The sequence below is a fragment of the Venustampulla echinocandica genome, assembly GCF_003357145.1.
Source record: "Venustampulla echinocandica strain BP 5553 chromosome Unknown scaffold_1, whole genome shotgun sequence".
Classification (NCBI taxonomy): Eukaryota; Fungi; Ascomycota; class Leotiomycetes; order Helotiales; family Pleuroascaceae; genus Venustampulla; species Venustampulla echinocandica.
Window position 1 is genome coordinate 735,891 of NW_022474206.1, and position 24,573 is coordinate 760,463.

General features: G+C 47.5%; 10 protein-coding genes across 10 annotated transcripts; 5 read left to right on the forward strand and 5 right to left on the reverse strand.

Moving 5' to 3' along the window:
• Positions 1–2,993: 2,993 nt before the first annotated feature.
• Positions 2,994–4,058, forward strand: BP5553_02776 (uncharacterized protein; the record flags this gene model as incomplete). Its single annotated transcript, XM_032011399.1, has 1 exon — positions 2,994–4,058. One exon carries the CDS (start codon positions 2,994–2,996, stop codon positions 4,056–4,058), a length of 1,065 nt encoding a protein of 354 aa, XP_031871092.1.
• Positions 4,059–4,547: 489 nt separating this feature from the next.
• BP5553_02777 (Tubulin alpha chain) lies at positions 4,548–6,328 on the reverse strand (the record flags this gene model as incomplete). Its single annotated transcript, XM_032011400.1, has 7 exons — positions 4,548–4,776; positions 4,826–5,249; positions 5,298–5,828; positions 5,888–5,963; positions 6,042–6,068; positions 6,156–6,196; positions 6,304–6,328. 7 exons carry the CDS (start codon positions 6,326–6,328, stop codon positions 4,548–4,550), a joined length of 1,353 nt encoding a protein of 450 aa, XP_031871093.1.
• A 437-nt stretch (positions 6,329–6,765) lies between these two features.
• Positions 6,766–7,570, forward strand: BP5553_02778 (Uncharacterized protein; the record flags this gene model as incomplete). The annotated part of the gene is made up of 2 exons (XM_032011401.1): positions 6,766–7,071; positions 7,148–7,570. The coding sequence occupies 2 exons, from the start codon at positions 6,766–6,768 to the stop codon at positions 7,568–7,570; spliced, it is 729 nt and encodes a 242-aa protein (XP_031871094.1).
• Positions 7,571–7,747: 177 nt separating this feature from the next.
• BP5553_02779 (uncharacterized protein) lies at positions 7,748–9,442 on the reverse strand (the record flags this gene model as incomplete). The annotated part of the gene is made up of 4 exons (XM_032011402.1): positions 7,748–8,593; positions 8,649–8,948; positions 9,041–9,368; positions 9,426–9,442. The coding sequence occupies 4 exons, from the start codon at positions 9,440–9,442 to the stop codon at positions 7,748–7,750; spliced, it is 1,491 nt and encodes a 496-aa protein (XP_031871095.1).
• Positions 9,443–10,500: 1,058 nt separating this feature from the next.
• Positions 10,501–12,672, reverse strand: BP5553_02780 (Uncharacterized protein; the record flags this gene model as incomplete). The annotated part of the gene is made up of 5 exons (XM_032011403.1): positions 10,501–10,842; positions 10,887–11,090; positions 11,135–11,853; positions 11,905–12,056; positions 12,170–12,672. 5 exons carry the CDS (start codon positions 12,670–12,672, stop codon positions 10,501–10,503), a joined length of 1,920 nt encoding a protein of 639 aa, XP_031871096.1.
• A 1,008-nt stretch (positions 12,673–13,680) lies between these two features.
• BP5553_02781 (Uncharacterized protein) lies at positions 13,681–14,100 on the forward strand (the record flags this gene model as incomplete). The annotated part of the gene is made up of 2 exons (XM_032011404.1): positions 13,681–13,743; positions 13,792–14,100. 2 exons carry the CDS (start codon positions 13,681–13,683, stop codon positions 14,098–14,100), a joined length of 372 nt encoding a protein of 123 aa, XP_031871097.1.
• A 543-nt stretch (positions 14,101–14,643) lies between these two features.
• BP5553_02782 (uncharacterized protein) lies at positions 14,644–16,481 on the forward strand (the record flags this gene model as incomplete). Its single annotated transcript, XM_032011405.1, has 4 exons — positions 14,644–15,627; positions 15,937–16,078; positions 16,134–16,347; positions 16,391–16,481. 4 exons carry the CDS (start codon positions 14,644–14,646, stop codon positions 16,479–16,481), a joined length of 1,431 nt encoding a protein of 476 aa, XP_031871098.1.
• A 191-nt stretch (positions 16,482–16,672) lies between these two features.
• BP5553_02783 (Uncharacterized protein) lies at positions 16,673–18,966 on the reverse strand (the record flags this gene model as incomplete). Its single annotated transcript, XM_032011406.1, has 5 exons — positions 16,673–17,043; positions 17,100–17,309; positions 17,364–17,935; positions 18,044–18,330; positions 18,433–18,966. 5 exons carry the CDS (start codon positions 18,964–18,966, stop codon positions 16,673–16,675), a joined length of 1,974 nt encoding a protein of 657 aa, XP_031871099.1.
• Positions 18,967–19,979: 1,013 nt separating this feature from the next.
• Positions 19,980–22,547, reverse strand: BP5553_02784 (Dynamin central region; the record flags this gene model as incomplete). Its single annotated transcript, XM_032011407.1, has 4 exons — positions 19,980–20,294; positions 20,343–21,959; positions 22,020–22,394; positions 22,449–22,547. The coding sequence occupies 4 exons, from the start codon at positions 22,545–22,547 to the stop codon at positions 19,980–19,982; spliced, it is 2,406 nt and encodes an 801-aa protein (XP_031871100.1).
• A 1,090-nt stretch (positions 22,548–23,637) lies between these two features.
• Positions 23,638–24,286, forward strand: BP5553_02785 (PEBP-like protein; the record flags this gene model as incomplete). The annotated part of the gene is made up of 2 exons (XM_032011408.1): positions 23,638–24,013; positions 24,078–24,286. The coding sequence occupies 2 exons, from the start codon at positions 23,638–23,640 to the stop codon at positions 24,284–24,286; spliced, it is 585 nt and encodes a 194-aa protein (XP_031871101.1).
• Positions 24,287–24,573: the final 287 nt, after the last annotated feature.

A 24,573-nucleotide genomic window follows, 5' to 3' on the forward strand; every position in this document is an offset into this window, starting at 1 on the left:
CCTGTTATCTGGCCGCGCCTGGATCACCAATCATACTTGGTGGATATAGCATGGCTAGGCTTTGATTTGGCGCGGCATATACTCTCTATATTCTGTTTTAGTCCGCTTTGAATGTTTCCACTGCCGCCAGTCGTGCGCTTCCACAAATAGGCAGTGACCTCATCGTTGCAAAATGCCAAGTTTGTATGCAAAGCAGTTTCTAAGTGGCCACTGCAAGCCTTATATTATTGTGTAATTATTACGAAGGATCCCTAAGATCCAAGGAGTCAATTCCGTCCTTTTGAAGGATTTACGCAATCTCTACGTTTCTGAAAATGTCGACTAAGCTACTTCCTAAATCCTTGTTGATGTTTTCGTGCTCGTGAGCGGCGAGGTAAGCAAATATGCTGCCTAGACTCTACGCTCCAAAGTCGACAAGAGCCGTGCTCTCGTCGAGCGCTGTTGGTTCGGGGGGCATTCCCGAATGTTGCCTGCCTACCCGGAATTTCGCTAATGTCGTGCATCTTGCCTCACAAGGCAGTCCTTATGGATTGCCTTCTGCGATGGGCGCCCGGAATGTTCAATTATTAGAAGCTAAGGTGAGAAGTGGGAGATGGTCGAAGGACTGATAGCTATGCATTCGATATGTTTAAGCAGGTGGGAGTGGGGCTTGTTTAGAGTAATGTGAGGTTTGTGGGGAACAGGACTATTGAAGTCGCGACCGAAGGGGAGAAAAAGATCTTAACTAGGGACAAGATCATCCGTTGCACTGGTTACGAGCAAATATATTTGGGCTTCCTAGATTGAAAGAAGCTAATTCATTTACGCGCGTTAATATAATTGAGTTAAACGAAGCACCAAGCCATCCTATTGTTCTAGAGGTAGGGATATTAGACTTGGAATTCGTCAAGGTAATGAATTAGCTTGGGGACCAGTAACAATTATCGAAATGGGCCAAATCCTTTTGAAGAGCGAGGACGAGGTGAGTGACAAAGTCTTGTACGAGGTGCCACAGAAAAAAGGAGAGACAATCTACCTTCGACCGTTATCAACGAGGTATCTGTCGAATCCGAACTCTCTATAACGTTAAAAGGCATAGCATCAAGCACACCACTCTAAATAACTATATCCCATATCCTCTATGCCATCAGTCGTCTCCCCAATACCGACAACATTGAACTCAAAGCGGTAGGCATCAAGCTAATAGCCACGGGATATGTTAGAAACCCCGAGTAAAGGGGGCTCCGTTGGAAGAACTATGCCAGATCACAATACTCGAGTACTTGACACATCGGTTTTGACGATTTACGTATTATCTACCTGAAGTTATACTTTCTTATCTCTTTTATCTTGATATATTCTACAGATAAATATGTAGATAATACGTGATAGCATACCTACCTACCTTAGGTATTAAACTTGAGCTATGACATACCTTGTTAATATGTCAAAATAGCGAAATGTGCTTTTAAAAAACAAGCCGGATGGCCTGTACCCGTCGGGTACAGTAGTGAGTTTGATCAGTTTCTCTACGTCTTAAGCTGCGCATCTCGTCCAAACCCCCTGCCACCAAAAGGTCGAGACTCCCACCTCCCACCTCGCTCCTCTCATCACAGATTCCTTGTGATACATATTTTTTAATTGTTTGTTTTGCCTCTATTCCCAATTTCGCGTTTACTCTCGACGGTTTCTTTAAGCTAGCGGGTTCCCAAAACACTTGGGCAGCTAAAACGAAGGGTAGAAATGCTTGATATAGATGGTTATAGTTAGTGCGGGTCTAGTCTAGTTCTTAGTTATATTTTTAGTCTTTTTAGGGCTCAATAAAAGACACCATGCCAAATTAGATGACTAGTCATCAAATCTTGTTATTTACGCTATCTACGTCATCAACATCTCCAGATTCATCCAATTCCAAAGTCACTACAACGCAAAACCTAGAGTGGAGAAGAGACACAAAATAGTTATGTCAAATAGGTGACAGGTGAGCATCCTAGTGCATTTACTTTGACTTCTGAGGTAAGTGGTATTCCACCACCCACTAGGGGGTGTTAGAATTCGTACCTACCTGACGTCACTTTTATTTACAAACAGCTTTATAACTCCTAGAAATTTGGGTTTCAATTGAATTTTGTGGTGTTGCCGACATAACGGGTATTAAAATTCGACTGCCCTACGATTGTGGACACTTTCTAGTGTGCGTCTATAATAGTTGAATAAACTTCCAAATATACGCAAGCCATGGCCAAATCCATTGCTAGAAGAAGTCGAGAACATCGCCGGCGCATTATCAAAGCTTTGAAATGCGAAGAGTTTAGCTTTCTCATATCCTTTCCACTCTATGGTCTACGAAAATGACGAAATGACGATGGAAATATCTATGCTGGCTTCTCATTGCCAGGAGTTGCCGGGGTTTGGATAACGATATATTATCGCGGATGAGGCTTGCGAGAAGATCAATCACCTACACACGAGGCTCGGAACTATGAACTAACCTAGCTAGGTAGCCGTAGTAGAATTATAGACAGCTCTCTTCCGAAAGCTTGTAAGGGGGCTAGAACGAGACCAGAGTGTCAGAATTTGCGGATCATGCTAATTTTAATACCATATGTTTCGTCCACACTACAACATCTAGTTACAAAACAATTCGGTGGCTTTAGAATTTTTATTTTGTGTTTTGTTATGAAGTGACTGGAAGGTCGTAAATTATTTGGTTCTAAGAATTCTGATTTCCCCTAAATGCCGCCCACCCTCGGCTCAGATTAAAGCGGCCCGCTGCTCAGGTCCCGAGACTAAAACGGGACTTCCGTGGTTAAATCACGTCTTTCTATCAAACACATTCACATGCCAAAATATACTATCAATTTTATATAACCAAGTATACCTCCAAAATACGCTATCGATGAATAAACGTCTCTTATCAAATTGAGCTGAAATTGTTCAATTATCTAGTTGGATCACCATTGTTGGCTGCGCAGCCAAGAAAAGAAGAAGATATCCAGAGAGCACACAACACCATGAGCTCCTCAAAAGACAAAGGAAAAGGCCCCCAAAAGCCCACAGACAATGACAACCTACCACCCAACGGACCACCATCACAAGATCAAGATCCCTCACTGCTCTCTCGGATCACAGCCTCGGCAAGCACCCTCTCCCGCAGCGCTTTCACCGGAGCTCCAACCAGGAATGAACTGCACGCCACAGCGCGCTCTGCCCTCCCAGGTGGAAACAAAACATCATCGTCTTCCAACATCCCCGGGGGAAGCGGAAGCGGAAGTTCAGCATGGGCTGAAAGTTCGCGAGCCCAGCAGCAGCCGAGTCATCTGCGGGAAGGGGGTTTTCGAGGAGTAGGCGACAGCGAAGCCCACACTTCCCTATCCGAGCAGGAGTTTTCTTCATTTCTGGATGGGATTGATTCTTTTACGCCTTCTTCTCTTTCTGAAGAGAAAATTACCGGCCTTGGTGGAGATGATGCTCTTAAACCTAACTGGGATGAGAACCATAATGCTTTAGTAGATGCATGGAGTAGATCACAACACCCTCCGCTAACCAGCAATTTGCAAAACAACCATGATGTTGGGACGACAGTGCAGGAGCAGCAACTTCGGGATGGCGAAGAAGTCCTAGCCATATTATCAGCCCCCGATTTTCTCATGGAGGAACAATTCTCACTTCCTTCATTGGAAGACGAATCCCCACCCAATTGGGGACTTTCCCACGAGCAAATCTCTCAAATCCGCACCCTAATGAACGAGATATTTCCTCCTGAGCCTTCGCAGCAGCACGTTGAGATATCTGCCGACCATCCACTTAATCTAGCCCCTGCCTTAGAGATGTCGGGCTTGGAAACTCAGGACGAGGCTCTGCAGGCGAGAGAACACTGGCGTGAGCAATGGGAGGGTGTGCTGACGCGGTATACTGATGAGGTCTGGGGAGAGTTGTTGCCGTTGGTGAAGGAAGCGCGGAAGGAGGTTGAGGAAATGAGGGATGAGCAGAAACCAATGGATGAGACTCCGAAGGCGCTGAGGCGGTTAGGTGCTATATTGGGGCATTTACGGAATAATGATGGGTCACGGTTATAACCTGTAGATTTAGTGGATTCTGGAGGGGGTCTGAAAAGACTTGATAATGGGGCTGTCTAAAACGGTTTGGGATGTAGGGAAAGCCTCAAATACCAGAACTTCAATGTGTTACGTAGAAGGAAACGGGGGCACCCGAGGAACCCATTTCCTCCAGCATACATCGCCAGAGAAACCCGACGTGGATAATATGTCACAGTAGGCTAAAACCAAAGGTTGCTTATTATGTATGGACGTTGATTTGCAATTGTGTATCTGAATTACAAAGGTGCCATTGGGTACCATTCTGAATTTGAGGCGAGATAACCTCCAACAAATGGACTCACAACGAATAAAAGAGAAAAGACAAGAAGTCGGCTCCATGAACCCCCGCTGAACATGAGAGGCTCCAATCACTCCGAACGCATGGTGATGAATCAAGTTCCAAATCTAGCCCATCGAGTATGTAATCCGCAAGAGATAAACATATCACTTAGCCACTCGAGGGATGACCTAGTACTCAGCCTCCGCACCCTCATCACCTTCCATCGAATCAGTTGCGACTTCCTCATAATCACGCTCCAAAGCGGCAAGATCCTCACGAGCCTCGGAGAACTCGCCTTCCTCCATACCCTCACCGACATACCAGTGGACGAAGGCACGCTTGGAGTACATGAGGTCGAACTTGTGTGAAAGGGCGGACCAAGCTTCGGCAATAGCAGTTGTGTTGGACAACATGCAGCTTAATGGTGTTAGTAGATACAAGTAATCAAGGAAGGAGGTGGACTTACACAGCACGGTTAACCTTGGCCAAGTCGCCGTTGGGAACCATTTGAGGTGGCTGGTAGCAGATACCAATCTTGAAGCCAGTTGGGCACCAGTCAACGAATTGAATAGTGCTCTTGGTCTTCAGGGTGGCAACGGCAGAGTTGACGTCCTTGGGAACAACATCTCCACGATACAGCAAGCAAGTTGCCATATACTTTCCGTTACGGGGATCGCACTTCACCATCTGGTTGTTTGGCTCAAAGCAGGACATGGAGATTTCTTGGACGGTGTTGGACTCATGGGATGCCTTGGCCGCGGAAACGACAGGGGAGTAGGCCACGAGAGGGAAGTGGATGCGAGGATATGGGACCAAGTTGGTTTGGAACTCGTTCAAATCGACGTTGAGGGAACCATCGAAACGGAGCGAGGCAGTGATGGAGGAGACAACTGCATACCGAGTTAGCGTATTTCATTTCATAAAACGATGTAGCCTACCTTGAGCAATCAGACGGTTCAAGTTCTCATAGTTAGGTCGCTCCAGACCGAGGTTCTTCCGGCAAATATCATAAATGGCCTCATTGTCGACCATGAACGAGCAGTCGGAGTGTTCAAGAGTGGTGTGGGTGGTAAGGATCGAGTTGTAGGGCTCCACGACGGAGGTAGCGGTCTGTGGTGCGGGATAAACGCAGAACTCGAGCTTCACCTTCTTACTGAAATCAACGGACAGACGCTCCATAAGGAGGGCACCGAAACCAGAGCCAGTTCCGCCACCGAAGGAGTGGAAGACGAGGAAGCCCTGGAGGCCAGAGCAGTTATCGGCAAGACGGCGAACCTTGTCCAAGACCTGGTCGATCAACTCCTTTCCGACAGTGTAGTGACCGCGGGCATAGTTGTTTGAGGCATCCTCCTTGCCAGTGATCATCATCTCCGGGTGGAACAGACTCCGATATTGACCGGTGCGGACTTCATCAACAACGTTGGGCTCGAGATCGGCATAGATGGTTCGGGGGACATATTTGCCTTGGCCTATGACGCGGGGATGGTTTAGTTATCGCCTCATAAATATAAAAGTAAATTAAGCTCACCGGTCTCAGAGAAGAAGGTGCTGAACCCCTGATCAGGGTCGGCAGCTTTGCGCTCTTCGGTCAGATATCCATCAGGCTAGTGACGGGCGATAGAGTTAGCAGTGGTTAGAAGCAGTAGGCATGGCCCAGCCATATAAGGCGAATATAAACATACCTGAATACCATGCTCAAGGCAGTAGAGCTATATTCGAGAAAGTCATGTCAGTCATGGTCCTCTCCTGAAGACGCTGCAGGACAGCCCCATGGCCGATCTGATATGGAAGCTTACCTCCCAGCAGGAGTTTGCAATCTGGCAACCGGCCTGGCCGACTATTCAAGAGCAGAACCATCAGTATAAACTTTTGCGTTTGAAGGGGTTGAGCACAGCGACGGCGACGGGACGGAGCGGTGTGGCGGCGCGTTGGGAGCTCACGTACCGTTGATGCTAATGACTTCTCTCATGTTGGGCGTTTGTTAACGCGGTCCTTGGATGTGAGGGATATGTATGGCAAGATGGGAGCAAGAGTGGGAGTTAACTCGAGGTTGTCAATGAGGTCTTGACAATAATTGGAGATGATAGTGGGGAGGGAAGAGGACAGGGGAATAATGGGTTTGAGATTTCGCTAGTTGTGCTTGTGCAGGCGCGGTGTACATAGTGGGTGGTGCCTGCCCGTGCATAATAAGGTAATAAATAAACAACCGCTGACATAAAATAAACATCCCAAAACAACAAATAGAGCGCGTATGCGTGTCACGCTAGCCGGATGTGGCAATTAGGGACCGAGCTCCGTCACCCCACAAGACTCCCAGCTTACAACCGTCCAAAAGCACTGGTTGATGCCAGTTTCTGTATCAGGTAATGCCAATCTTCACCATTACAAAGTAACTCGGCATTCACAATGGTATCTACATCTAATAAATCGCCTCTCAGCATGTGGCTCTTCGCTGTTCTATTTGCCCTCCAAATCCACACTGTCTTTGCCAACACCGAGAAGGCGATATTCCTCGGCCCAAGCAGTATCCACGTCCCAGTTGAACATCCAACACTTGAGGCTCTCCGGCTTCAAGAGCTTTCACCACAACCCCAACACTCCTCCCTCCGCACGCATATCCAAGCCGAATTTCCAACTAATACCTCCAAGCACGGGCACCCATCATGGTTCCTCCTGCATCAACTAAAACGAGGTCAAAGATATGAAGTGCGGGTTTGCTGGGCGGCTACTGCAAGTGGATAACTCCCAAAGCCTGCTGCTCAAAAGCTAATGTAACGATTGTGATCAGCAACCAACCGCCTTCCGACTCAACACCTACGAGCTACCTAAAGTTTTCGGGACTCCCGAATTGATCGCGTCCGTGGCGCAGTACTCGGAAACCCGCCAGCTTGGACTGACGGATGTTGTAGACGAAAAGCCGAGCATCTATGGAAGAGGCAGCATTGATGACTCTTCGGTATTGCTCCTAGAGGTGCTCGCAGCTGCCGATTACTATACTACGAATAAGACCCTCATGACCCATGTGCCGCCGGTCTTCGTCGATATCATCCTGGATCCATTCATATTCAATGTATTTCCTCGGTCCTTGGTCCCTACTGCTGGATACATCCTCCTACTCGCCATTGGAAGCTGGTACCTCTCGAAGTATATCAGCAGATGGCTTGTTGAGATTGCTCGCGAAGGTACGAGCACGGATAAAAAGGAGAGTTAATCTGGTCTACGATCAAACTAGACGGTGCTACCATGGAACTCTTGAATCATGAAAAATAATCTCGAATTATGACTACAAAGAATACGTCGATATATTCTTGGGGAATTTCCATCTAATTGAAAGCGGACCGTAGAAGCAACGATGGCCAAAATCAACATCAACAAGAGATTTATGACATTACCATCTCTGCTGTTGGCCACCATACCCACCTGGAGGAGCCCCATACCCCCCTTGGGGTGGTGGACCGCCTTGGCCATGGGTAGGATGCGAACCCATTGGTACAGGAGGGCCTCCCGAAGCATTTGGACTTTCACTGTCGCCAAACAAACCTCCAGCATGGGAGGCTTTGTGCGCACCTTTGAAATGGCTATGCTCCGGCTTAGGAAGGTTTCCTGAGTGTTGAGGTGGCCCACCTTGACCATAATTTGGAGGAGGAGGAGGGTATTGTTGGGACTGTGGAGGAGGCGGGTATTGCTGAGAATGAGATTGGGGTGGAGGGTACTGTTGAGACTGGGGAGGTGGAGGGTACTGTTGTTGGGACTGTGGAGGAGGCGGGTATTGCTGAGATTGGGGGCCTTGACCATAGGACTGTGATTGCGGAGGAGGTGGATATTGCTGAGATTGGGGACCTTGACCGTAGGACTGGGATTGCGGTGGAGGCGGATATTGCTGAGATTGAGGTGGCTTCGATGATCCGTATGAATCTTTGTGGTCAGGTCCGCCATAAGATGATTGTTGCTGGCTATGCGATGCTCCGTAGGCTGGTTGCGAGGAAGTTTGATGTCCTCCGTATGGTGGTTGTTGATTCGAAGGTGCTCCATATGACGGTTGGGAGCCGCCATATGACTGCGACGAGGGCGTGTTCTGGTGTGGTTGGGAAGGCTTTGATTGCGGTGGCGGGTTATAAGACGTATGAGCAGTACCGCTTGGTTGATAGGATGACGGAGGAGCCGACCCAGAATATCCACCCTGTTGGTTATTACCTGAAGAGTAGCCATATTCGTTACCTCCTTGCTGTTGCTGCTGCTCTATAGTCAGTACCATAACATACCGATATAGAACGCATAAGTAAACTTACTGAAGAACCATGACCGAACATTCCACCCAGGCTTCCCATCAAACCGCCCTGACTTTGTTGATTATGCTGAGCTCCAGAAAAATTACCAGACTGGTTTTGCTGTTGCTGCTGATCGGGCTTCTTGCCACCACCGAATAAATTGCCAGCTAAGGCGCCCACGATCTTACCAGCACCACCGCCGGAACTACCCTGGCTATGACTAGATGAGCCTCCTCCCAATAAGGAGCTGGCCAGTCCTCCCAATCCACCACCAGAGCTCTGTTTCTTCCCGCCACCGAGTAACGCATTCATCGCAAAACTCTATTCCGCAATAGCACAAGTCAGCAAGCATCCTCTCTCAGCCCGAATTTCATTTCGTCCTCCTAGCAACAAAGATAATAAGGGCAACATACCCCAATACCCCTCTCCCCAGTATACGGCTCCAGTGTCCCATCCGGATGTCTAATACTCTGCGTCCCATCGGCATTCTGGATGATATCCAGATCCTCATGGCCCTGAGGATTGCCTTGGCTTCCCGGCGTGCCATATGGATGCTCTAATCCGCCCTGCGGAGTCGCTTGCGGCGTCGGGCCTAAGGGCGCTGCCTGTGTCGGAGTTTCCCATTGTGAGGCGCCTGTGGAAAGCTGCACGAAGTAGTATTTGCGCGACATGCCGTCCCATTGTGCGATCCATCCCTCAGGTAATGGGGGTGGTGCGAACGAAGGCCCTTCTTGGCCTGGTCTGTAGAACAGTCATGTTAGCTTAGCCGTGGGAGTTGGACTCAGAGGGGAATATTACGTTGATGGTCCCGTCATGGTTTGAATGGAGTGGTTATTGCGATTTAGGGATGAGAGGAGGTCGAGGTTGAGGTTTTATTTTGGCTGTTGATGGGTGGTCGGAGGGGCTGTGAAAGCGCCTGCGAGGCTGTGCAACTTCTGATGCCCCTCCGTCAACACGGTTCAGCCACACTTCCAAGACTTTCTCCGTATTACGTATTGTTCTCCAAGCCCATCTTCAGCTGTGCAAGGTACTGTACTACACCAGTATTTCATACAATATCATCACGAGGACTATAACACAATTAGATAAGCATCTTGGGTATTATCTATCTTATCATTAGATAGCAAGAGCGGGAAGCAAAAAATTGGAAAACATTTTCATAGCTCGCCCTAAAATATGTATATTATGATATTATGAGCGCTAGAACATCAAGTCACCTAAAGTGCGGTATATCTAAACAGGTTGAAGTGATAGTCTATATAGGGTATAACGACAATAAATCACATAACTAACAACACCTAAATACGTAAACGCCTATACGGCAAGCCTACCTTATTTACAAATCGGGGGGTTGTAAAATGGTTGTTCAAAGCAATGATGGGGGATCAGATCTATAGTCGAAAGAAAGTGAAGATATTTACATTGGAAGGAGACACGAAGCATAACATCTTTATAGAAAGAATTCTTGAATGGAAAGTATTCTTGTACAATAAGTACAGCCTTGAAATTTGATACGTGTACGTACTGCGGCATGCGGACTTGGTCCCCCTCTGCAGCCACGGCCTTGTCGATACCGAGGACTATATATGGTTCGCAGGTAGGAAGCTACTCATTGATATCTTTGTCTTCATCATGTGGCGCCATGTTTTCTGTTGAGGTTGTAGAATGGAAGCATTGAGAGGATATGTTGTTGGTTTGAGATGTTTGGGGGGAGAGGTCTGGCGCTGAAGCGAGTCGCGCACAGCGAATTTCTTACATGGTGGCCTCAAAAGAAAAGCCTGAATGACAATCTTAAAGTGTTAAATTCCTTTTGCCCGAACTGGTTTCTCTCAACCTCAATGTTTATTATTTAAATGTTACAATTCATTCTCAACTACAAATAGGGATGCCATGGGTCAGTTAAGAAATACCGCCTCCTACTCTCCGGGCTTGGATTAACTCGCCGGCATGTCGATCGCTTCCTCAGTTTCGTCTCAAAGTCCTCACAGTTTGGACAGTGCAGTACATAGCCTTTCTTCTTCAACGCGGTCTCTAGTCTCACTGTGACCTCACTATCCAACCCATATGCCGTCATAGAGGCGGATAATGCCTGCTCAAAGCGTGGCTCTGCGTCATCCAATCTCCCTTGCTCTTGATAGAAGACGCCGATTGCAGTTAGAATATCAACAGTACTGTCGCCATCCTCCCCAAAGCTCTCGACTGCCTCTGGCTCGATCTTGAGGAACATACTCTCGCTAGTATCAGATCACCTGCCTTGACATGCAGTTCGGCAAACTTTCCTGCCGCTTCGAGAATTGACGATGTCTTCTTGAAATCCGGCTTCAAGACCTTCCAGAAGCTTGATGCAGCTTCCTGGAGGGCCTTCTCTGTCTTTTCGCTCTCTCCAAGTCTTTGGTAGTGCTCCACAAGTGTGGCTCTCATGTCGAGAATTTGCACAGCCAATTCTTTGGGGTGTTCCTCGCACTTGTCAATGAGATTTTGAGAAGGTTCGATATTTCGTCATTGACTTTGACTTGAGCCATTGCCAAGCCAAGTTGATACTCAACGGACCAAGGATCGCCTGGGTTATCATCATTCAGCTCAATGATTGTACTAGAACGTCTTGGTCGGAGGTTTCTGCTCGACGTATTTCGGGTCAGCTCTACCACTATCGAAGCATCAGAATCTTCATTATTATCATTTTCAGTATTTGATTTGAGCGCTTTTTCGTATCTGGCCATGGCCCTGGAAAGTAGGCTGATTGCATCTTCTGATCGAGACCAACTGTGATACATGTCCGATACATGTAGTAGATGCACTGCCGTTTTCTTGTGTGACATGCCCCAGTTCTCAAAATGCTTCTCACCCATCCAATTAAGGACGGTATCTGCTTCAGTCATTCGGGCTTGATTCGCCAAGAATTCTGCGAGATGATAGGCTACAGCATTCGTTTCGTCGTGGGTTGGTGAGAGTACATGCTCGAAATCCTCCAATACCTCGCGGAATTTGGCTTCGGCATCCTCGACTTTTCCGCTGCGGTCCAGTTCATGTGCCTGTCTGAACATGGCCTCAAATTCAGCCTTCGTATGGCCATTCCAGACCAAATACAGATTGTCGTTGTGACGTGATACATCCGCACTCGCCACATCTGTTGGGGTCCACTTGGCAGCCGGTGCTTTCGACATCTTGGGAGAGAATGTCACAGTGAATGGGGTGGAATAGTCAATTCCAGCAGGGGTTTCCACACCTACGCATTGTTAGTTGTATCAAATAAGGCATTGGGAGTTCTTACCTATACCTAAGCTATCATTTTCTGACAGTTTGGCTCTCTTCGCGCTCTTTTCTACTTTCTCCGCGCTCCAGAATGTCTCGCCAACTCTGAATTCGGTCCTCTTCTTCTCCAAGAGCATTCTTCTATCTTTTTTTGTCTTCATCCAATTAACATGGGAGCTGGGAAGGTATTTTGGCCAGCGCCATTCCTTGATCTCCTCTTTGTACAGTTTTTACTGCGATAGTCAATTCCTATGTCCCTAACTTATATGTTTTGATCTGTTATAACTCACGAAGGATGAAATCTAAAATCTTCAGACATGATTTTCATCGTATCCTCCAGGGATCTATCTTCCTCGATATAAAGCTTCTTGATTTGTGGTTTATGACCGTCCCAATCTGCTAGGTTGTAGCGGGTGCGACGTTTGCTTCGTCGCTCCATAGACGCTTGCAATTGCGCTAGGTCTCCATTTGGAGGAGGAGCATCGTTTACCACTAGAGTGGCCGATGGCAGTGCAAAGTTTCCATCGATATTTAAGCCCAAGGAATTGAAGAGTGTGGGTGGAGGGAGTGTAGGAAATGCAGCATTTTCTTGATGAGACTCAACCGGAAGTTGGGTAGTTGAATTGTTTGGAAAGTTAGGAGCTGGATTTTCGCAGTCGAAAGCATGAGAATAATCTCCCGTGACATTGTTCCACGGATAAGATTCTGGGGCAGTGGGAAAGGCAGAATCATAGTGTGGGTTTCGAGGCCAGTCTTCCCCAGTGCGGAACTGATTATTCTGGTTTGAATCCATATGGACTTAGGAAGGAACTACAATTGTAGCTGTTTCGAAGGAAAGACTGCGACTGCCGATTCGTTTTAGGTTGACATTGTTGCTTTTTTTGCCTTTTGCGGCTTTCGTTTCTGGCTCACCGTCCAGGCACAGTGACAGCCTCACGCAGGCTGAGTCCTAGTAATGCTGCATAAACCACCTACGTAATTCATGACGGTGGTGGGCTGAATCAAGGCAGAGTTACATTCCCCTTTATAAGTACGGAGTAATGTCAGAATCATCCGTTTCCAGTGGTGTGCGTCGTGTGTTTCCAGTGAACGCTGCAAAGCCCAAAGATCCCCGAGCCTTCCAGAAGTTCCCCAAAAGTTCCCGCTCGCCAACGCCACGGCCTGCTCCTGCATGCCCGCCATTTATTTAAACGTCTAGATTTATCGCCACCCTAGCTAGTTTGAATCCGACAATGTGGATGCAACATATCATGGCGGTGCAGCATGTTGGCTGTTCGGTCTTTTCGTCTCGCCTCAAGCATCGAAAGTTCGCCACCAAAGTCCCTTCTAGGGTCTGAGTCCGGGGTCAATCAGACGCTACAGATTGAGACCTGCTTTCCGAAAAGCAACCTCCACTCCGGAGTTATAAGCTCACAAAGTTTACTATCCAAAGGCCCTTGAAAGGCCCCCGGAAGTTTCCACGCGCTCACTTGGTCGCTACTTGTGCTACGTGGACGAAAATGGGTTTGTCAGGGCCGAAGGAACCATGTTGCTGCTCAACTAGTCCGAGCATGCAAAAAGTCCTCCCAAAGTTCCAAAATGGTAAAAGTGTCACTTTTTATTATATAAAGATGTTCCCGTCCTTCAGAGGAACAGCAACAATTAAGTGTACAGTGGATTGGGGCGTACCGCTAGAGTGTTGAAGACGAATAAATAAAAATCTCTTGTCAAATACTGAATGTACGTATAGTCCTAACTTCGCATGTGATCTTTGACTAGAGTCTTTCTAACAATTGTTCATCCAGCCGCCACTCCGACGGTCATGCCTACGAAGCCAATCAAGCCACAGGGTGTCAGCGACTGCAAGAAGCCCCAGAACACCAAGGTGCGTTCAAGCACTGGGTGTGCGAATAGTCCACTAATGAGCCCACAGGAAGCAAAAGTTGTCACTACCGGACAAGATCATCAAGGACCCAGCGGCCCTGGATTCATTCCTATTCATCGCGATTGGATGGGCTTCAAGTATGACAAGTTCCCCTCCACAGGCACCATGGGGCAGGCTCAGTATTCAACCGTAGATGCGGCTCCCAACGCGGCAATGCAACGTTGGGAAGCGGAAGCTATGCGGAGCCAGCCTTTCCATGGCATTAAGGCCGTTGCTCTTCCAGAGACCAGATCAGTTAGCCACAATCAGTCCGAAAGTCAACGCTCCGGCTCGAGCGTGGGATATGTAGCCGATTAAACTACTATAAATTTGGGGAGAATTGAGGTTAGCAGGTTAGAGTTTGGCTTTATTCATTTTTGTGTGGATGGGGACAAGTTCAGGTGTTCACCTAGGATTGCCTAATTGGGCGAGTGTGTAAAATAGCACGATATTCTCGAAATATTATTGTTCAATTTGCCACGAAGTCCACTACGGTGTCTGGCTATATCACAGCATCGGTCAAACAGGTATTGGCCATCGTGCCGTGTGCGAGGCGGTGTGGGACAATTCGTGTCAACCGGGCGTTGAGGCGTCATCCCTTGTGAGATGTCAAGGTTTCCACAACCGCTGGAAGCCTTGTCTCAGACTTCCATGCCTCCACCAACGGCCTTGTTGGTTGCTACTTTAAGATCTTGCACCCCGATAATTTGAAAACGTCTTAAAGCTGAACAAGATATATACGCGGGAATGTCTCAAACGCTCTAGAATCGAATTGCACAGATTTGATGCTGTGGACCAAACTCGAGAGCTTGTCAACAGGATTACAAGTATTACAAATTTCTGTTATCTCACAGAACCGTAATGGACTCAGACTCGGATGACTATTCTAGTTCCCAAGGCGATGATGTGGACCCCTTTGCTTTTGTCGGAGCAGAAATTGACGACTCAGTCGATCCTCCTGGGTTGAAGTGCGAGCTTACAACTTATGATGCACGATACAATGCCAAAGGCGAACGAATTCGGCTGGCGGCTGGCAAGAAGAAGCAAGTGGTAGCAAATCGGCCAAGAGATCACGACTCGGCCCTCGCCTTGACCCGATACTACGATCATGACAAAGTCTTAGACTATACCTCACTGGAGATACGCTCACCTCATGTGAAAGCTGCTTTACGAAAAGTTATCCCGCTGTATCCAGGGGTCAACTTGCACGCCAACAAAGTGACCATTCGTGGTATTCCAAAATGTCTTTTCCATTACCGACAGGAACTCGGAATGTACGGAGGCACTCTCAAGGACCAGGAAGCCGTCAAACATCTCATATTTGCTCTTCGATACATGTACGATGCCCTTCGAGATGAGGTATCCAGCTACTACAACTTGATGGAATCGCCAAACATCGAACCCGGCTTGCCATTCCTCAACTTATGGATGGCATTTCGGCCCGGTGATCACATCTACCTGAAGTCGAACGGCGTTGACAGAGTCTATCGATTCCTATTCATGGACAGATGCGAATGCTTCAACCCACATTGTCGGAAATCAAGATGGGCACTCAGCCTCGAAGAAATAGATTATGACGGGTCGGACTTTGGACACACCAAGGTCACCAGCTACATCGACCCATATCAAGGCCACATCCCACTCAAACACCTCAGAGCGTTCCCTTTGCAGTATCACCCAAACAAACACGAAATTACCGCCGCGATGATTGCCAGGGGACGCAAGTTCATCGCCCTGCGTGGAGTCCATTATCTAGGCTACGATGGCGTCGCAGAAGCACTCTCACATACAAGGAACAAGACTTTTCTGGGAGAAGATGATGAATTTCCGTTTCAGTCTGTTCCAGTATGCCGCCTTCATTCTTGAGAATAGTGATATGTTAATATTTAGCAGGTTAAAAGTAGGATCATGCTTGATGCCAAAACTTTCACGTCCGAAAGGCCCTCTCATAAACCGAATTTCAGTTCACAGTCCAAGCCAATTAATACCAAAGGCGACGATCACTTGAGACTATCTAACGACGAGCTTATAATTTGCAACCATCTCATACCTGGATTTGCGCTTGCTGAGAAGAGATGGTGTTACTTTCATGTCGACTAGACTAGGGAGGTAGACTTCAATTCGAGGGCATTCGAGAGCTTGCTCCTTCCGTAGGATCAGAAGGACATGATACTTTCCCTTGTTAACATTCATTCTGATCAACGAGTTGCATTTGACGATGTAATCAAGGGCAAAGGAAAGGGAATGATATTCCTACTCCACGGTGTTCCGGGGGTTGGCAAGACACTTACTGCAGGTCCGTAGAGATAACATTTCTGTGTTTAAGGGATGACATTGCTAAACAAGAGTAGAAAGCGTTGCGGACTATACGAAACGACCCCTCTACACAGTGAGCTGTGGTGAGCTGGGTGTTGGAACAGATTGTGTAGAAAACAATCTTTCCTCTGCCCTAGAGCTAGCGACAAAATGGAATGCGATCGCCCTCATTGACGAAGCGGATGTCTTTCTAGAACAACGAAGCGCCCACGACTTAGAGCGGAACAGCTTGGTATCTAGTAAGTGTTTGTACGTTAATTTAACTTGAAAAGGATACTGACAGACATTAAAGTCTTCCTACGAACGCTACTGAGCGTGCAATGGAGTCCGAGGATTTAAGGACATTAGGAGATCATAGGGCGAAGCGACGTAGACTCGATTGAGTAGTTGGAAACCTTTGAATTGGGATTCTATATAGTCCCGAGGTCTAGCAAGACTTCTTGTATTCTATCTCACTACTTGTCATTCTGATTCAAATTTATTCCCAAATTTCCAACGAGCTTGCGGGCCGTAAGCGTACGATTCTGCCTGGGCTAGGCTCGTTCCCGTACGAGTATAGTATAGATATAGATAATCAAGAGAACTCATACTCTCTCGACCTCTCCTCATCCCCCAACTCCGCAACCTTAATAACATGCCCCTCCTTAACCGCTGTCTCTAAATCTCTTTTGCTAACTTTACACTCCGCAGTATACCGGCACTTTCTTCTCTCCCCAAAGAGACTATCTTCGGGGCAACTCACACCCCAGAGCTCAAGCAGCAAAACCCAGACAATTGTCCCTGTGACGATAGAGATAAGCTGGAGAGAGTTAAGTGACTCAGCTAGGGGGAGACAGAAGAGCACGATGCAAACCCCGAACCGGTTGACCATGCGGTATCGTTTCCGGATCCGGACTCGACCACCGCGGGGACTGTCTTTGTGTATGTGACATATGGAGATTATTCCTAGGAATGTGATGTTAGTGAGGGTATAGGAAGGGAGATGGAAGGGGACATCGTACCCATGCAAAACATTGCCAGTCCCATGCCGACACAATAGAACCAGCGCAGGCCGATTGGGATCTCATGATCAGATTTTTCTATATATGCATCTGTCAAGTCTTCCAAATGTGCGTCATGGAGGTCGGTGGCTACGACAAGCTTTGAGAGGGCTGCCGCTCCAAGGACGTAGGACATGACGAATGGTAAGTGTGCGGCTCCCCATAGCAACGCTGGAGCTCTTTAGCATGATATATTTTCAAAGGGTGCGGATATGGGAAACTTACCACTGATGGCCCGCCGCCGGATAGCATGATTAAAAAGATCCGCTCCATCAAGCTCAAAATATATCCAATTGAAACAGAATGCTTGTATTAAGCCCAAGACGGCTTTACCGTAGAAAGTATTCAGCCCAAAGGGGGCCGCGCTTTGGTAGATGATGGCGACAACAGAATAACCAAACACTAGCGTCACGAATGCGTTTGTCCTCTCGACCTTGTGCTCGATATTGACAGCTGGGTAGAACTCAAACACCCTGTCTACCCACTCGCCAAGAGGTCTCGAAATCCCTTTTGAATATCGGACAAGGAGGACGATGAACGAAGGGCCGTACAGATCAAGAAATATTGCTATCCAGATGACAGCAAGACGCTGTGGCATCTCAATGTGCGTGCTAACTATCCACAGGATGCTGGGGATAACTATGAGGATCACTTGGGCAATCATCATACCCCTAACCATGGGGACGAGACAAGTGAGCATAATAAAATAGGCGCTCATGAAGAGGCGCGCTGCGAGGTAGAATGCCACTAGCTGAGTGTATGTGTCATGGAAAGCGTCGAGCATGTTCGTTGTGAGTCTATATCCTTGTTAATCGAAATCCTTGGAGTTGAGACGCCCGCTGCGAGAGGAAACGGAAATCCCTTCACTAATCATTAAGAGATAGGATGAGAGTCGAGCTACATACCCTAAAAGACATGCCATAGTAAACAAAACACAGAGCCTTTGGACAATATCATCGATCTCAAACCAGCTCACAATGACGGTCATATCACTCCAAATCTTCCAACTCATAATAAAAGTAATGGAGAATTTGAGGAGTTCAGAACCGGTTGGCTCCTCGGAAGCATGATCTCCATTGATGGCTAGGATGCCAACATATAGTAGGTCAACGAATAGCTCAAATGAAGCTACTTCTGTAGTTTCGGAAGCTCTCCATAGCAGGCCCTTATGAAAATATTGCCGGACAGTTGGCTATAGGCATGTTAGCACTAATCAGTCAAGATGAATCTCATCAAATCCAAACATTCGGGTCCAGTTTGCTTGTATATATAATATCAAAAACCCATATCGTACCTTCTTATAAATCTTCATAGCCGTCCCATTTGTCCTCTCCTTCTCCCAATCCTTTTTCTCATGATCCGAATCATGGAAACCGCTAACACTACTCCCTGGGCTCGCAGGGGGCCCGTCACCGTACGTCCTCAGATGAGCACTATACCCATACTTGCTAAAATTCGCATCTAAGGCCACAGCATGATCCGTGAGCATATGCAACTCACCTCCCAGCGCATCTAACTGAGCTCTAACATTCTCAAACTCATCAAATGCCTCACCATGTTTCTGTTTGAGGGCTTCGCGCCGTGTCTCGTGGTGGCTGTGTGCTTTTCGTAGTGCTTCAAGATGCTCAGGCGAACCATTGATAACTAAGTCAAAGGGCTCGTCTGGTTTGCGCACTGCTGTGAGCCGTTGGCGGAGGGATTCAGCTTCTTCGGGGGAGCGCGTGATGTGGACTTCCCGGCCATCGGGGAGGAGAAAGTTTCGTAGTCGGCGGCCGCGATGATGATGTTGCTCGGTCCCTCCTGCTGTTGTGGTTGGCGTTGTGGACATCCTGGAGCTATGTGCCTCTATCTGTGGAATATCCCGCGATCCTATGATATTAAAATCGACAGAGTCCTATTCAATCTGTCAATTGAAGGAGGATAATTGCCAGACGTTCCAGACCCGTGTTTTGGTGGGTGTGCTTGACGTTATATTTAAGCCGCCGTCGCCATCAGTGATGGGCTGCCTTTGTCTTTTATGCAGGAGGGCTGATATCTCCGATTGGTGGATCCGAATAATGTGATCGCCATCTGCTAAGATATCTACCACTAAGGTACCAATGCGATAAGGTTGTGGCGTTCGTGCACATTGCTGATTAACAGGACCGTATTTGGCCCTGAGCGACCGGAGGCGTCGAAAACACGAGCGGTGAGGTTGATGACGTTCTGATAAGCAATTTCGATAGTATTTCGGAACTGTTCGAAATCCCCCTGGATATATATATGTAAACGGGGATAGGTGGATGGGCTTTGAGAGGACCCCCTTTTTGAATTTCGCTTAGCCAGGGTAGCCAAGCTCTCGTTTTCAAAATAAACAAAACAACAAACAACGTTTTAATCGACTCTTAGGATAGATTAGATAAAAGCCAAGCTCCAAAAAGGCAAAACGGTTCGGCCCGTCCGTTTCGAATTGCCTACTCCTTTGTTATTTTGGTGTATTATAGGATAGGCTGGGTTGGGTTGTTCTGCCCCCGCGCGAGGTGAGTGGTAGAAACGTGATGGAAGTGACCTGTTGAGATGTGACTAGGCCGTTAATCGAGTATTAGCTATCAACAACGCTTCACAGGCTCACTAACATATCTCGTGCCATCAAGCGGCTAGGAGTAAATCAAGTCCGTTAAGTATACACATTGCCTTTTACCTAACTGAAGATTCTAAGCCCTAAGTAGCAATAGTAGAGTTTGTGAAAAGTCCAAAGAGGCAGGAAGCTACACCAATACAATATACTACAGAGTGGATTGTAACTATCCCTCGCCCTCATCCAGTACAAGTGTGCGCCGATTCTAGTAAGTCCCCATCACCTTATATCCCAACCTCACCAACGATCTTAGCCGCCTCCCTATAAGTCTTAAGCAGCTTCTCGCACTTCTCACGCTCCTTCTTCACGGCATCATCTTCATATAGGAGCTCTCCGAAGAGTTCCTCCTTATAAAGTTCGCTGACCAACCGGTTCTGTACTACATCCTTAGAGTGGTTGACTAGGAGATGCATGACCGCCTTTGGAACTTGATCCGCAATGGACTCGCGGACGATGTTGAAATATGATGAGATGAGTGCTCGGATAAGCTCCGTTTCCATCGCCTCGCGGTCTGTGAGTGCCGGTTCGGCGTTGTTTCCCTAGGGAGAATTAGCTAAATTTCCATGAATGCCAATTAAATTACTTACGAATGGGGAGTTATAGTCATAATCCCTCTGCGCCCTTCCTAGCTCGTAATCGTCTTCTCGTGATTGTTGGGCCGGCGTTCGGTGAGTGCGCTCTTCTTGCCTCCTAATACTTTGACTGAAGCTTGGCTCCATGCTTTGACTGACGTGCCTGCCCAGATTTGGATTTTGTGGAGCTGTTTGCCCAGGACCGGTGCCACCGGGAGCACCATCCTTGCCAAAGAAGTAGTTCAAGAATGAATCTCGGGCACCACCTTGTGCGCCAAATCTTTGTGGGGAGCTCGATCTCACTCCATTCAGAGTTGCGGCCATTCCACCTACACCATTTTCGCGGACTGCTGGAGACATACTTCGTCCGCTCTTTGAGAGATGCTTTCGGTGTGGTAGCTCGACCTTCTCTACAGCATTCTCTTCTTCTTCCTCAGGCGTGTCCACGCCATTGGTAGCACCAATTTCCTTTAGCCGTCTCTTTTCGCGCCTCTCCCGTTCTTCTTGCAGGAGTCTCTTCCGCTCCTTATCTTGTTTGTTTGATACTACATGGCTCATCGCAGCAGCTGCACCGAGGAAATTTGGATGATTGGTGTTTATATATGCTCGTTGTATCGAGATCAACGACTCCACATACGAGGAAGAAGGACCTAGGCGTTCGCGAAGGAGGTCGGAAACAACCTCGATAAGCTTCGCTTGCAGACGAGGAAATCTTGTCAGCTCTGTGGAGCCACAAGTATGGCATATCTTGATTAGTTCTTCGTAGACAAGCTCCACACATCGCTGACTGGGAATCTCTAGGAGCTTGATTTGTGGTTTGACGAGAAGATCAAAAGCAAGCTCTGGGACAAAAAGGCTAGGCCGAGGCCCAGTCGAATTTCTAATTGCAGTCCGAATATCAAGGGCTGAAAGGTTTGTGGTGGGGTCGATCGTTTCTAGAGAATTTCCGAAAACCGAGTTAAAGATATAGTAGATTCTGGCGCCTCCACAAAGCTCTTTGGTCGATATCTCTGTGGAAGTACCATCAATTGATGATATGAAAGAGGAGGCGAACCGAGTCATTAGCTGCAAAACCAAAGATCCTCTATGTTCTTTCCCACTGAAATGCATGTCTCCGTAGCTCGCAAGTTCTTGCTGAGTTTGGCCCATCAGCGTATTCAAACGAGCCTTGATGTCCGGCAGTCTCTCTCTAATATGTGACATCAAAGTGGTGTTTAAACTCTTAGCCAAAAATTGGGTACCGCATCTATTGGCCATGTTCCGGTATGCTGGGTGGTGTTTGAAAAAGTCTGCTTCCGATTTTAAGGCTTCTGCGAGGGACTTGTTGCCTTGGATATCCTGCTGGGATCGGTTGACGACACCGATAAAGCCCAGCTTTAATGGGTATACCCGTCCAGAGAGAATGTCCAGCGCGTTTGTCCCATGATCCATCAAATCTATCTTAGTGAGTACGCCAATGGTCCGCCGACCAAGCGGATCAACATGGCGGGCAAGCTTCAAAGCCTCCGAATTCACAATATCGACGTTCGCCGGAGAGACGGCTAAAATGATACTGTTTGGTTTGGCGATATATTCAGAGATGAGATTTCGAGTCTGCTTCTCGATGTCGGTTGGTTGATCTCCAATCGGGACCTGCACATTTTTATATTAACTATTGACCCTTCACTACAAATATGTGGCAGTTATCTCTACCTTCGTCAATCCAGGTAGATCCACCAACGTCAAGCTTAGAACGTGAGGAGAGTATATTTTTAGGTTTATAGGTTGTCGGTTGATGCCCTTGTTATTTCCAGCTATTCGTGCAGTCTCATTCTCAATTTCTCGCTTGACATCTGCAAATTCCGTAAACCGTCGGTTCGGTATATGGTGGAACTCAGCCCATTCCGGTTGTGTTGCCACAGCGGCAGACGTGTGCTCCTCTGGGGCGTCGTCATCGCTGGGAACGTTTATGAGTTGTAGGATGAGCGGTCTCCGGGTGACGATGCCACTTCCACGGGGAAGGAAGTCTCGGCCAACGATATTCTCGAGAACGGATGACTTGCCAGAGGACTGTGAACCAACGACGACCTTGAAGAGAACTAGTTAGTCCAGCCAGGGCGAATCGGAAGGGAAGGGCCATACGATTTGAGGAAGATCCAAGCTGTCATTGCCGATAGTGTTGAAGACTAGATCCTGAAGTTTATTGACTATTCCAAGCAAGTCCTCACCAAGGGCTGCCATTTTGCTGCGATGAAAGAGGCCCAAAAGTTACGAGAGTGAGGTGTTTAACCAAGTTTTGAACGTTGAGTCGCGTCGGTGAAGCTCGAAGAAAGGAGCGGCGGCCCTGGCGCGTCGGGGTTGAAGGAAATATTGTGAAGAAGTCCAATCCAGGAGAAACAAGCCCAGCGCGACTAGGTTGCGGTGGTGATACGTCTGATTGACAACACGGGCATAAACGCATCAGTTTAATTCCAGCTACCCAGATTGAAGGTTATGCGGAATCGTTAGGGCACCGCCACATCGCCCTTGCAATACCAGCCACAAGCACGTGCAAGGGTACCGAGGAACTTCAGAACAGCACAGCAGCAGCCATTCTTGTTCTATTTCCAATCGGATAACGCCTCATCACTGAAAACCATAACAGATGCAAGCATCATCGCCATGCCGTACCAGTCATAAGATGCAAACCTACGACAGCTACAAGAACAGCGCGTGGATCTCTCATGCGCATCTGCCCAACTGATATTCGGTCTCGGGTCTTGCAAAGCCCATGTGACAGGGGGGAAACTGTTCGGGTCAGCCGAGTCAAGTCGGATCACAGCATATGCCGCTACACTCTACGAACGATACAGAATATTTTCTTCGAGGCCTTCAAAAGAAACTCCTTATAAACTATTCCTCAGGAGTCTTCATTCTCCAATTCCATGTCTGAGCACGTGAGCTGCTGGTTCTACGTCTCCCTCGCGGTTGAGGCGTATGACGTCTTGTCAATGACGACTGCTTTATTAACAAACTTACCATGAGGTGACAACACCACCCCCACCTGAAAACTCAACTTCAACTTCCTTTCCTTCAAAATTATAGTATCCTGAATTTAATTCAATTCGGGAGATTTCCTAGTGTCTAATATCAATAATTTACCTCTTCAACATGTTGTTTAATCGCCTGTCCACTATTTTCCTTATCCTATCCATCTTCTCCCAAACTATAGCTATAGGAACTGATCAAACCCCCCTCTCTCCCGAAGGCAACAACGATTTCCGAACCATAAAACGGGCGTGCGTAACCCCACTCCCAATATAACAAACACCCCTTTCAAATCCCAAGCAAAATGAACTCACAGAATCAAAGGTTGAAAAAAGCATCCATCATAGACGATGTAATCGACGACTTCCAGCCAAAATGCGTCATAGTACCCTACTACGGCAGGAAGGGAAGACCCGTATCCCTAGGAAATAAATTCAAGCCCTCGAAAACCAAGCACAAGCCTTCTTTGAGGATATATTGCCCGGATATGAGGGAAACTCTTGGATTGACCTTGGTGCTTACGGATCCTGATGCGCCGGAGCGGGATAATTCTAAGCTGTCGGAGTATTGTCATTGGATTGGTATTGTTATTGGGTTAAGTTCCTCTGATGAACTAGGGCAGTATTTCGATCTTGATGCTGTTGTGGACCATGACTGGGTTGAGAACGAGGTGGTTGAATGTATGAACCTCACCTAACCTGGTTGGAATGGGATTTTTGGATTCTACTAATTGCGGACTGATAGATCAAGCTCCAAACCCGCCTCCGAAGACTGGATATCATCGATATGTGTTTGTTCTTCTCGAAGGTGATACTAGTAATTTGACAGCGCCGAGTGATCGCAAACATTGGGGGATGGGGAAGGGAGGTCGTGGTGTTAGGGAGTGGGCGAAACAGGAAGGGCTGGCAGTTATTGGCGCTAATTGGTTTATCGAAAAGAATAAAAAGCAATAGTTGGGGCGTCTACATACTAATAGGTAAGGTAGAGGGCGAGGTTTACCTGCATTAATAAGGCCTACGGATTATTCAACTAATATAAAAGCATAAAGAAATATAAATCGAATTCAATCCTGCGGAGCACAGTAATACGCCAGTGATGAAACCAGATCCTTGGAACTTATCAACATGTTTAGTACAATTAATACAAGTTAATCGGAAACGCCAGCCGCCCTATTGAACCAGACTATTCCCATAGCCCCAATGAAACCAATTGCCCCCATCTAGATGTGTATAAGAGACAG